This window comes from Sebastes fasciatus, chromosome 3 (genome assembly GCF_043250625.1).
Source record: "Sebastes fasciatus isolate fSebFas1 chromosome 3, fSebFas1.pri, whole genome shotgun sequence".
NCBI lineage: Eukaryota > Metazoa > Chordata > Actinopteri > Perciformes > Sebastidae > Sebastes > Sebastes fasciatus.
This window is the reverse complement of record NC_133797.1, coordinates 41,465,567-41,478,204: the sequence shown is the minus strand read 5'-3', so window position 1 is coordinate 41,478,204 and position 12,638 is coordinate 41,465,567. Positions and strand designations below refer to the sequence as shown.

The following is a 12,638-nucleotide window of genomic DNA, read 5'->3' as shown; positions in this document are numbered from 1 at the left end:
TACTGTACACTTTACTTGTATTTTACTGGAATATTTCAGTATCACATTTATTTTCACTTACAAGGTATTTGTCATTGAACATAGTAAGAGGAAATAAAAATATGACACAGTACTGTAAAAGTCAAGAACATAAATATAGAATCGAAAGATTACAATAAAAAATATGAAAAAGATACTATTAAAAAATACTACTATTTCCATGTTCTGCCACTTTCTACTTCTACTCAGCTTCATCTCAGAGAAAAATATTGTACTTTTTACTGCTCTACATTTATTAACTAACTTTAGTTATTTTACAGATTCAGATTATTAAAACAAAATATAATCAACTAATAAATGCTGTATTATTATAGATTAAACTACCAGCAGTATATAAAGTCATTCAAATTGGCTCCACCTTTACCAGTTGCAACATTAAAGAGTTGGACAAATAAAATATCCCAAAAATATTAGTATAATATCAGAAACAATATAAAAAAATATTGATAAAATATCAAAAGAATATTAATAAAATGTGAGAAAAACATTAGTAAAATATCAGAAAATATTAATAGAATATCAGAAAGATATTAATAAAATATGAGACAAATATTTTTAAAATATGAGAAAAATATGAGAAAATATTAATAGAATATCAGAAAGATATTAATAAAATAAAGGAAAAATATTTTAAATATGAGATAAATATTAGTCAAATATGATAAAAACAAATATTAGTTAAATTGCAGAACAATATTAGTGAAATATCTGAAAAATATCTGTAAAATATTCAAAAACATTTGGCATCAATAATTGTAATACAATAGTATACTATAGATTATTCTGCTGAATGGGTACTTTTACTTTTCGTACTTTAAGTATATTTTAATGTTTTCTTATTTCAATTTCGTACTTTAATTATATTTTAATGCTCGTACTTTTGTACTTAAATGTTGAATGTACCAGAGTATTTCTACACTGTGGTATGTGTACTTGTATTAGCTTTAACAGTTCTCCTGTAGGATGCTGGTAGAGGCCGGAGGAGGGCGCTGTTTGGATACCAGGCGGCTGATTGTCAACGATCATTAAGGACTACATGCACAAAACCTGGCAAGAACACTGGGACATTACACATCTGAAAATAGGACATACAGGATTAAACCAAAGACTCCATAGAATATATATCTTTTTTATTTTTTATTTCAAAATGATAGTATCCATAGTAACAGCAGAAAACATTAAAAACATTTACATACAGAAGAAGCATAGCGAAAACATAAACAAAGAGCTGTGACAAACATAAAAGGACAACCGAAATTAAACAAAACCAACATAAAATAAATAAAAAAAAGACACAATAAAAAATAAAAATAAATAAATAATAAAAAAATTTAAAAAAAACTTTTTTTGTTTTGTTTATTTTGTGAGATATAGTAATGATTATCCAGAATGACCCACCCTCCAGGCCAGCAGGTGGCGGTACTGCATCTTTAAGCTGGTTCACCAACCGCCAAGAAACACCAAAGAAGAAGAAGCAGCCTGCTGGACCTCAGAGCCGGTTAGCATCTGAAGCTAATAGAAGCTAACGCTAGCGTGATGTCTGCGGTGTCTAGAGTGGTTCTGGGTGTTTCTGTGGTTCTGACTCTGAGCACTGTCGCTGCTGTTCACCTCAACCAGTCCTGGGACAGACAGGTAACCCGAACCGAACCGAACCGAGCTAACAGTTAGCTTAGCTTAACTTAGCTGTGGAGGTCACCGGAAGTTAACGGAATGTTTAACCGTTAAGATAACAACCGGCCGGTGTTTAACGGACAGACTGAAGCGGACTGACTGAAGCTGACTGACTGAAGCTGACAGACTGAAGCGGACTGAAGCAGACTGAAGCTGACTGACTGAAGCTGACAGACTGAAGCTGACTGACTGAAGCGGACTGAAGCAGACTGAAGCTGACTGACTGAAACTGACTGACTGAAGCGGACTGACTGAAACTGACTGACTGAAGCTGACTGACTCTGACTGACAGAAGCTGACAGACTGAAACTGACTGACTGAAGCTGACAGACTGAAGCTGACTGACTCTGACTGACAGAAGCTGACAGACTGAAACTGACTGACTGAAGCTGACAGACTGAAGCTGACTGACTCTGACTGACTGAAGCTGACTGACTGAAGCTGACAGACTGAAGCTGACTGACTGAAGCGGACTGAAGCAGACTGAAGCTGACTGACTGAAACTGACTGACTGAAGCTGACTGACTGAAACTGACTGACTGAAGCTGACAGACTGAAGCTGACTGACTCTGACTGACAGAAGCTGACAGACTGAAACTGACTGACTGAAACTGACAGACTGAAGCTGACTGACTCTGACTGACAGAAGCTGACAGACTGAAACTGACTGACTGAAGCTGACAGACTGAAGCTGACTGACTCTGACTGACAGAAGCTGACAGACTGAAACTGACTGACTGAAACTGACAGACTGAAGCTGACTGACTCTGACTGACAGAAGCTGACAGACTGAAACTGACTGACTCTGACTGACAGAAGCTGACAGACTGAAACTGACTGACTGAAACTGACAGACTGAAGCTGACTGACTCTGACTGACAGAAGCTGACAGACTGAAACTGACTGACTCTGACTGACTGAAGCTGACTGACTGAAGCTGACTGACTGAAGCTGACAGACAGAAGCTGACTGACTGAAGCTGACTGACTGAAGCTGACAGACTGAAACTGACTGACTCTGACTGACTGAAGCTGACAGACAGAAGCTGACTGACTGAAGCTGACTGACTGAAGCTGACAGACAGAAGCTGACTGACTGAAGCTGACTGACTGAAGCTGACAGACAGAAGCTGACAGACAGAAGCTGACAGACTGAAACTGACTGACTCTGACTGACTGAAGCTGACAGACAGAAGCTGACTGACTGAAGCTGACTGACTCTGACTGACTGAAGCTGACAGACAGAAGCTGACTGACTGAAGCTGACTGACTGAAGCTGACAGACAGAAGCTGACAGACTGAAACTGACTGACTCTGACTGACTGAAGCTGACAGACAGAAGCTGACTGACTGAAGCTGACTGACTGAAGCTGACAGACAGAAGCTGACAGACAGAAGCTGACAGACTGAAACTGACTGACTCTGACTGACTGAAGCTGACAGACAGAAGCTGACTGACTGAAGCTGACTGACTGAAGCTGACTGACTCTGACTGAAGCTGACTGACTCTGACTGAAGCTGACTGACTCTGACTGAAGCTGACTGACTCTGACTGACTGAAGCTGACAGACTGAAGCTGACTGACTGAAGCTGACTGACTGAAGCTGACTGACTCTGACTGACTGAAGCTGACTGAAGCTGACTGACTGACTCTGACTGACTGAAGCTGACTGACTGAAGCTGACGGTTAACTACAGATTCATAATAATACAGCCGCTACCTAGCCGCTAGCAGCTAGTAACAACATCCGGTACAGTTTTTCAGAATAGAAGCATCAGAGACACGTTAGTGACGAAATGAGCTGCTGGGTGTTTCAGTGACTTTGTGTTTTCAGGAGGAAGTTACTTTAACTACTGAATGTGAAGTTAGCTTCACATTCAGTAGTTAAAGGTGCAATGTGTGCGATGTTGGCAGAGTTAAAGGGACTGTTTGTAACTTCTAAAGATCATTGCAGGTCGGTGTCTCATGCATTCAGACTCAGACTCCAACACAAACTACAGTGAAGCACCAAAACCTCTTGGTTGTATCTAGTGAAGCTGTTAAACAGTGTTGGCCGCGGTCGGAGGACGCGGGGGAGACCGTAGCTTTGGTCTCCAGGACCGGAGTCTCTGCTGTACTTTGCTCCTCTGCCTGCCTTCACTCACACACCACGCTCCTTCTCTCTCTCTCTCTCTCTCTCTCTCTCTCTCTCCACCTCTCACGTGCATGCTGCTCACTCCACACTGCAGAAGAGTTAGTTTAGCTCTGAGAATATCTAGTGAATGTTCAGTGGACATTTGTGCAGAAATAACTGCTGCAGCTCCTCCAGACCAACAGAGGTTTCCCGTGTCTTGTGAAGTGACGGGGCTCCGCAGAGAGAAACGTTATCGTCTCCGACCAAAACTCCGGCGTCTCCCCCGTTCCCTCCGGCCGCGGTCGGGAGGCTGAGGCGGGAAAAGCCAACACTAGGATCAGCATTGATTCATGGAGAGACCTTGGTCTGGTCAGCTAACATTACTGCCAAGCAGCTGAAATATAGAGTGATATTGTGCTTTTAGCTGACGTGTGTCTCCTCACTGTGTTGAGTGATGCTCCTTCATGTCTATGTAGAGCAAGCACAAGCGCCAGCAACAGGACGCTGACTTTAGTTGACTTAACGGCCACAGGTGTCGCTGTTAACAAGACATTTCTGATTCTTGCAAACAGTCCCTTTTAAAAATGGGCAAACATGAGAAAATGGCTCAATCTGGTGTAAAATAGTGAAAGTCCAGTGTTCCAGATTAAATCCTGATATATTAGGATGAATGATTTGATGCTGTAATGGCCGTGGGATCAAACATGGTGGTTTTAATGGGACATGTTTGTCCTTCAGGGCCACACAGTTTATTAGAGACTTATTATAGGAGCTTAGGGTCAACTTCCAAAATATTAATAAAATAAAACACCCTGGCCAAATGTATACCATCTGCAATAACACAGACAACATGATCGAACAATTACAAATGAAACCAAGGGTTGAACAGTTTACATTTCTGTTAAGGACTCCTGAATTGGGTTATTAGTAGTAGTGAGACTATTTACAGTGTAAAACTGTCTGTCTGTCCTCTTTGGTCCAGACTGAAACAAGTCATCATGTGATGGATTATGATGACGTTCATCAGGATGAATCACAGCTGATGTTGTTGTTGTTGTTGTGTTTTGTGGTCCAGCGTCTCCACGAGGGCGTCGTCAGGGATCTGGAGCGGCTGCAGAGGAAGAAGGAGAATCTGAGGCTGCTGGAGGAGCAGAGGACTCTGACCACACAGCTGGAGGAGGAGAGACGCCGCCGGCTGACAGAGCTCCATCCACAGGACCACTGAGACAGGTAACCTGTGTCCACCTGTTCACACACAGAGAGGCTGGAGATCATCACTAACCAACACACTGTGGAGTAAATATTTAGAGCCCAGTTGACTCGTTGTGGTTCACTGATGCTTAATTAACTCATTCAACATGCAAGTTCAACAGTATTCTCCCATCACACAACACTGTGGGGACATCCTCTAACGGGACGTTTGACTCATTTCATTCTTCTTTAAATAAAACATTTGGTGTCTGAATTCTTCTGTTTTAATCTCTGTTAGAATAGTTATTATTGAAGGAGAGAAGAAGAGCATCGATAGAACAGCTGATTAATAACGTTTCAACAGTAGTGTTTGTTTGTCCTCTGGTCCTGGTTTGTCCTCTGGTCCTGGTTTGTCCTCTGGTCATGGTTTGTCCTCTGGTCATGGTTTGTCCTCTGGTCCTGGTTCGTCCTCTGGTCCTGGTTTGTCCTCTGGTCCTGGTTCATCAGAACCAGTTTGAAGTCTACCTGCTGCACTCGGCCCAGAGAGAGGAAGTGATGTCACATTTGTGATGCGGGTCATGAATAAACCTCGATCAGAGCGACCACAGACTGTAAACCGTGTGAGAGCGACGCTGCTCTGACTCACCGGATGTTTACCTGTACAGGTGTGTCAGTGATGGACAGCAGCAGCGAGCAGCTGGGTGGAGGAGAGGACGAGGCGGCCTGTACGTCGGCCTCGGAGGGTCTGGAGGAGGGGGAGGTGGAGGGCGAGACTCTGCTCATCGTGGAGTCGGAGGATCAGGGATCGGTGGACCTGTCACATGACCAGAGCGGAGACTCTCTGACCAGCGACGTGGGCGAGGAGGCTGACGGAGGCTGGGCCTGTGAGGACATGTCCTTCTACTGCGACCGCTGCCACAAGTGGGTCCCTGCAGGTGAGATTCAAAACCACGTTTACCTGCTGCTTCGTGATCCACATCAGATCCTGAATATGAAACTCACTAAATGAAGTTCTAACTCTTGTGTTTGTGCCTCAGCTCAGCTCAGAGGTGAGCAGCCCAGCTACCTGAAAGGAGACAACTTCTTTAAATTCATCTGCTCCGACTGCTCCGAGGACGGCAAAGAGAGCTTTGAGAGGATGAGACTCACCTGGCAGCAGGTACGAACTCTGCTGCAGCTGATACACAGCAACCAACACAAGCATTAAGTAAAGCTTCTTCTCATACCGCAGAGCTCTGCTGGCTTTAGACGGCGGCTCCACCTGTGTTCTGATCCGCTTATTTCAAATGTTAACGCCCACTCAGCCGTTAGCAGGAAGCAGTGACGTAGGTGAGCACAGTGAGCTAATCAATAAGGTTCTGAATAATGTGAACGCTAGCACTAGCTGAGTCAACGTTAGCGGAAATAACATAAAGGGTTACTTTAACATAAAGGGTTACGCTTACTTTGACCCACTGTGAGCACACACACACACACACACACACACTACAGATACACACCTCTGATATGAAAGATAAAATAACAAAGCTTATGATCATAATTAACATTTCATGTTTTAATATGTGTGTCAGGTGGTGATGTTGGCCATGTACAACCTGTCTCTGGAGGGGACGGGCCGACAGGGCTACTTCAGGTGGAAAGAGGACATCTGCGCCTTTATTGGCCGCCACTGGAACTTCCTGCTGGGAACGAGGTCACTGTAGCTTTTATTAATACTGTTATTAACATGTCTATTAATACTGTTGAAAAGGAGGGAGGTGGAGGGCGAGACTGCTGAAAATGTGTTTGGAACGCAGTAAACTAATTCTTGACGTGTCCACAGGATGCATCCTATTTTTCCCTGATGATGCTACACGGTGAACAACAAACCTGTGTTGAAATCAGCAAGAGGAGCGCTTGTTAGCTCATCCTGACGATTTCATCACGGGAGGTGCAATTGAATTACATTATGATGCGTTCAAGCTTTCAGTAAAAATGAGTATTGGGTGAAGGTTATCTTTAACGTTATCATGTTGTTTTCAAATGGACTCTAGTAAAATGTAGTTTTTGGTGAGAAACTTGAATTAATTGTTGTTTGAAGGAGATGTTTTCACAGCAATATAAAATAGATAATAGAGAGAATTATGACCTGTTTCACTTCTTAACAACAAGGAGTGGATGTTGAAGGAAATGGGAATTGAATTGGTATCGAGAATCATGGAATTTCACTGGTATTGGTATCGACTACTACGTACTTTCATACTTGAATTCATGCTTAAAAAACAAAAAGTTTTTTGGCTCTGTGGTGGAGACAGCCTAAAGATGGTACAGCACAGTGTGAAGAATCACTGGACATGTCCTCTGCTTGTCCCTGTTTATAACCTCAATGTGCTCCTCATGATTCACCTCCAGAGAGGAGGCTGCTCTGCCTCGTTCAGCACGTCCTGTCCGAATGTACCGTTTCCTGTTCCCGTGTTTGACCTGGTGACTGTCTCTCTGCAGGAAGAAGACATCGACGTGGTGGAGCACGGTGGCCGGCTGCCTGTCGGTCGGCAGTCCCACCTTCTTCCGGTCTGGAGCGCAGGAGTTTGGCGAACCCGGCTGGTGGAAACTCGTTCAGAACAGACCTCCAACTCTGCGGCCGGAGGCGGACAAATCCACCACCAAGGCTAAAGGTAACCTGCACTGATCCAGGAGAGCTCTGGTCAAAATGTGTCCAAAACGACACTGAGCTGATATTTTCACCTACAGCCTCGAAACCTGCCATGGACCCGATCATCACCGTGGAGGGCCTGAGGAAGCGCGGCGCCAGAAACGCTGTGGAGAACGCCATCCAGCTGAAGGAGAAGCGTTGTCGCACACAAGAAGCCAAAGACATCCGACGGGCTCAGAAAGAGGCGGTGGGAGGCTACACCGACCGCAGCGCCTCCTCCACGCCGGTCAAAGGAGGCCGCGGGGGGAATGCCAGTCGCCGGCCCGACCTCGTCCTGGAGAAAGGCGAGGTCATTGATTTCTCCTCCCTCAGCTCATCAGACCGAACACCGCTCACCAGCCCGTCACCATCACCTTCACCTGATTTCTCCGCCCCGGGGACGCCAGCATCTCAATCAGCAACACCCAGTCTGCTGTCGGAGGCAGACCTCATCCCCGACGCCATGCCGCCACAGGCTCTGTTCCACGGTGAGTTCATGTTCCACTCATCCAGGTGTGTTCTTCTAAATAGAAATGAACATCTACTAAAGCACTGTCGCCTCACAGCAAGAGGGTCGTGGCTTCTGTTTGGAGTTTGCATGTTCTCCCCGTGTTAGCGTGGGTTTACTCTGGTTCTCTGGCTTCCTCCCACAGTCCAAAGACATGCAGGTTCATTGGTGACCCTAAATGTCCCGTAGGTGTGAATGATAATGGATGGATGGATCTACTAAATGAACCGTCCGCTGTGAGTTGTTGCGTTATTTTAACATGATGTAAACACTGATGGCCTGTCCTCTCTGCTGCTTGGACCTCCAGACGATGAGGAGATGGAGACGGAGGGAATGATCGACCCAGGGATGGAGTACATCCCTCCTCCTCGCGCCAACCTTGTTGCCCGCAAGAAGCTCCGGCCAGTACCACCACATATCAAATGTGAAGCAGAGAGCGAGGACGATGAAGACCTTGAGCGCGATGACGACTTTGAAGAGCCAGTGGGACGCAGTGAAGGTCCGTCTCTCTCCACTGGTGGGTGTGTTGGTGCCGGAGGGCCCGAGCGGAGGAGGATAGCTCATCCTGAGAAAGCAGACGGAGCTGGCGGCGTCTCCCAGACTCCTCACTTCGCCTGCCTCAGTCTTTATGAGGAGAGGATGCTGCTGCGACGGCTGGATACCTGCACACTGGCCTTGGCCGTCACCCCGCAGGCCAAACGCCTCCACAGGAAGCTGCTGGTCCGCCAGGCCAAGCGTCAGAGAGGGCTCCCCTTGCTGGACATTGACCGGGCGGTCAGCGCCACCCTCAGCCTGGTGGGAGGGATCTACGGCGCCCAGGGGGCGGGGAAACTGATGCGAGGTGGAGTCATGGAGAGATACTGCACCAACAGCCAGGAGATGCGTATTCTTGATCGCTTCCAGGTACCTTCAACATTCATCCTGGTCTTATTCAGTCACATTCTCTTATATCCCGTTGGTTCATACTTACCTCCCTACGTCATGTCATGTCCTAGCATCCTATTTCAGCAGGAGTGGTTATTTTAAGGAAGCAATGTGACCTCAAGACAACTTTTCATTGATGCTGCTCCTGGAATCATTCATGATGGTAGTTCATTCACAGCTGTTGATTCTTTCTATAGAATTTAACAAAACCACAAAATACAGTAGAAGGCATAATGAAAAAGCAGAGTTAGTCTTAACACAGTTCTGAACTCTCCGCCAACATCCTTCTTACCAGTTCTCCAGTGGTCAGCTGCTGTCAACAAGGTATCAGAGAAACTGCTCTTATAGCAATTTAGGATACTGAAGCAACAGTAAAATGTTCAAATGAAACTTGTCTATGGTAAACATTAGACAACTTTGTTTGTGTGCAGACCAACCTTTCTAGCAGAAGAGGCATCCAGCAGCACTCGGTGTCCTTCTGGCATCGTCTGATGGGAGCCGAAGGCAGTTTGGACCAGACCATCAAGAGTCCATACACCTCTCGCATCCTGAAACCGTTCATCAGGTAAAGAGTTTTATAAAATATTCAATTAGGTAAAGAGAGTCCTGAAACCTTCCGTCAGGTAGAGAGTCCTGAAACCTTTCGTCAAGTAGAGAGAGTCCTGAAACCTTCCGTCAAGTAGAGAGTACCGAAACCTTCCGTCAAGTAGAGAGAGTCCTGAAACCTTTTGTCAAGTAGAGAGAGTCCTGAAACCTTTCGTCAAGTAGAGAGAGTTCTCAAACCTTTCGTCAGGTAGAGAGAGTCCTGAAACCTTTCATCAAGTAGAGAGAGTCCTGAAACCTTTCATCAAGTAGAGAGAGTCCTGAAACCTTCCGTCAAGTAGAGAGAGTTCTCAAACCTTTCGTCAAGTAGAGAGAGTTCTCAAACCTTTCGTCAAGTAGAGAGAGTCCTGAAACCTTCCGTCAAGTAGAGAGAGTTCTCAAAGCTTCCATCAGGTAGAGAGAGTCCTGAAACCTTTCGTCAAGTAGAGAGAGTCCTGAAACCTTCCGTCAAGTAGAGAGAGTTCTCAAAGCTTCCATCAGGTAGAGAGAGTCCTGAAACCTTTCGTCAAGTAGAGAGAGTCCTGAAACCTTTCGTCAAGTAGAGAGAGTCCTGAAACCTTTCGTCAAGTAGAGAGAGTCCTGAAACCTTTCGTCAAGTAGAGAGAGTCCTGAAACCTTTCGTCAAGTAGAGAGAGTTCTCAAACCTTTCGTCAAGTAGAGAGAGTCCCGAAACCTTCCGTCAGGTAGAGAAGGTTGACTACCTCTGACCTCCACGGGTCAATGCCATCTCGTTAGTGATAGTAATCATAGTAGGTAGTACAGCACTGTGTTTGTTTTTCAGGAGGGATTATGAGAGTCGTCCGGTGAAGCTGAGGTTGTTGGCAGAGATCAGAGCTTACCATCACAGGAAGGAGCCTGACTGGGTCCCTGAACCCAACGCCTCCATCGACTACTGCTACGTCCGCCCAAACCACATCCCCTCTGTCAACGCCATGTGTCACGACAGCTTCTGGCCAGGTAGCACTGACGCACATTCGTTTACTTGCCTAGAACCACCCGACCATGAATTTGTGTCTCCTAAACCTACCGTTTGTTTGGTCTTCTCCCCCTCCAGGTGTGGACCTATCAGAGTGCCTGCAGTACCCGGACTTCAGCGTGGTCGTCCTCTATAAGAAAGTCGTGATCGGCTTTGGTTTCATGGTGCCTGACGTGAAGTACAACGAGGCCTACATCTCCTTCCTGCAGGTCCATCCTGAGTGGAGGAGAGCCGGCATCGGCACCTTCATGATCTACCATCTCATCCAGGTGAGGCAGCAGGGGTCAGTGTTGTTGTTTGTGTTTCCCAGACGTGTTGTTGTTTGTGTTTCCCAGACGTGTTGTTGTTTGTGTTTTTCAGACGTGTTGTTGTTTGTGTTTTTCAGACGTGTATGGGGAAAGACGTAACGCTGCACGTGTCGGCCAGTAATCCCGCCATGCTGCTTTATCAGAAGTTTGGTTTTAAAGCGGAGGAGTACATCCTGGACTTCTATGATAAATACTATCCTGTGGACAGCACAGAGTGCCGCCACGCCTTCTTCCTCCGACTGAGACGCTGAGATGACGACGACACTGAGTTCACCTGAGTTCACCTGAGTTCACCTGAGTTCACCTGAGTTCACCTGAGTTCACCTGCTGCAGTCCTGTCGGTACTGAAGACACGGAGAGTTCTTCCTTTTTTGCTGGACAACAGCTGGTCTGTAGCACAATGCCTGGCTCAAAGGCACCTGGACAGTAGCTGCTGAAGGGGGAGGACAGGTTTTCAGTCAGTCCAGAGATTCAAGCAGGAGCCCTCCAGTAACAGACCACCGCCTGCTGGAGCCCGACAACACTGACTAAATCAAACCGGATTTTTGGTGTCATGGAAGATGTGACCGTTTTGTGAAGAAATCTACAACCAAGAAATTCTGACAAACAATAATTCAGGAAAATCTTGACTGTGAAGTCGTTCTGCAAGAGCAGAAATGCATCCCATCATATCGGGACCATCGAAATATAAAAATAAAGTCTCCAATAATGTCTGGTTTTATATACGAGTTGGTCAGTTCTTGACTCCAGTAAACCTGTTTCTCCTCGGAATGTTTCTGAGCCATTAAAGGACACTATGCAAGAATCAGAAATGTCTTGTTAACAGCGACACCTGTGGCTGTTAGATCAATGAAAGTCAGCGTCCTGTTGCTCGTGCTTGTGCTCGCTCTACATAGACATGAAGGAGCATCACTCAACACAGTGAGGAGACACACGTCAGCTAAAAGCACCATATCACTCTATATTTCAGCTGCTTGGCAGTAATGTTAGCTGACCAGACCAAGGTCTCTCCATGAATCAATGCTGATCCTAGTGTTGGCTTTTCCCGCCTCAGCCTCCCGACCGCGGCCGGAGGGAACGGGGGAGACGCCGGAGTTTTGGTCGGAGACGATAACGTTTCTCTCTGCGGAGCCCCGTCACTTCACAAGACACGGGAAACCTCTGTTGGTCTGGAGGAGCTGCAGCAGTTATTTCTGCACAAACGTCCACTGAACATTCACTAGATGTTCTCAGAGCTAAACTAACTCTTCTGCAGTGTGGAGTGAGCAGCATGCACGTGAGAGGTGGAGAGAGAGAGAGAGAGAGAGAGAGAGAGAGAGAGAAGGAGCGTGGTGTGTGAGTGAAGGCAGGCAGAGGAGCAGAGGAGCAGAGACTCCGGTCCTGGAGACCAAAGCTACGGTCTCCCCCGCGTCCTCCGACCGCGGCCAACACTGTTTAACAGCTTCACTAGATACAACCAAGAGGTTTTGGTGCTTCACTGGAGTTTGTGTTGGAGTCTGAGTCTGAACAGCGTAGACACACGAGAGACCATGAGACACACGAGAGACCATGAGACACATGCGAGCGACCACGAGACACCGACCAGCAAGGATTTATACGTGAAGAAGTTACAAACAGTCCCTTTAAAACCAAAAC

The 12,638-nt window shown here is 46.3% G+C and overlaps 2 protein-coding genes across 3 annotated transcripts; both read left to right on the top strand.

Annotated features, from left to right (window-relative positions):
* The first annotated feature begins 1,480 nt into the window (after positions 1 to 1,480).
* Positions 1,481 to 5,047, top strand: pet117 (PET117 cytochrome c oxidase chaperone). Its single transcript, XM_074631323.1, has 2 exons — positions 1,481 to 1,671; positions 4,898 to 5,047. Exons 1-2 carry the CDS (start codon positions 1,576 to 1,578, stop codon positions 5,045 to 5,047), a joined length of 246 nt encoding a protein of 81 aa, XP_074487424.1. The 5' UTR covers positions 1,481 to 1,575.
* A 642-nt stretch (positions 5,048 to 5,689) lies between these two features.
* kat14 (lysine acetyltransferase 14) lies at positions 5,690 to 11,726 on the top strand. 2 transcript variants are annotated; one of them, XM_074631226.1, is made up of 11 exons: positions 5,690 to 5,948; positions 6,051 to 6,172; positions 6,585 to 6,706; positions 7,495 to 7,667; positions 7,744 to 8,172; positions 8,500 to 9,095; positions 9,548 to 9,681; positions 10,501 to 10,676; positions 10,774 to 10,964; positions 11,081 to 11,297; positions 11,328 to 11,726. In XM_074631226.1, exons 1-10 carry the CDS (start codon positions 5,690 to 5,692, stop codon positions 11,252 to 11,254), a joined length of 2,376 nt encoding a protein of 791 aa, XP_074487327.1. In that variant the 3' UTR covers positions 11,255 to 11,297; positions 11,328 to 11,726. The 2 variants fall into 2 exon arrangements, with proteins under 2 accessions (XP_074487327.1, XP_074487326.1); XM_074631225.1 differs by having other exon boundaries at positions 11,081 to 11,726.
* The last annotated feature ends 912 nt before the right edge of the window (positions 11,727 to 12,638 follow it).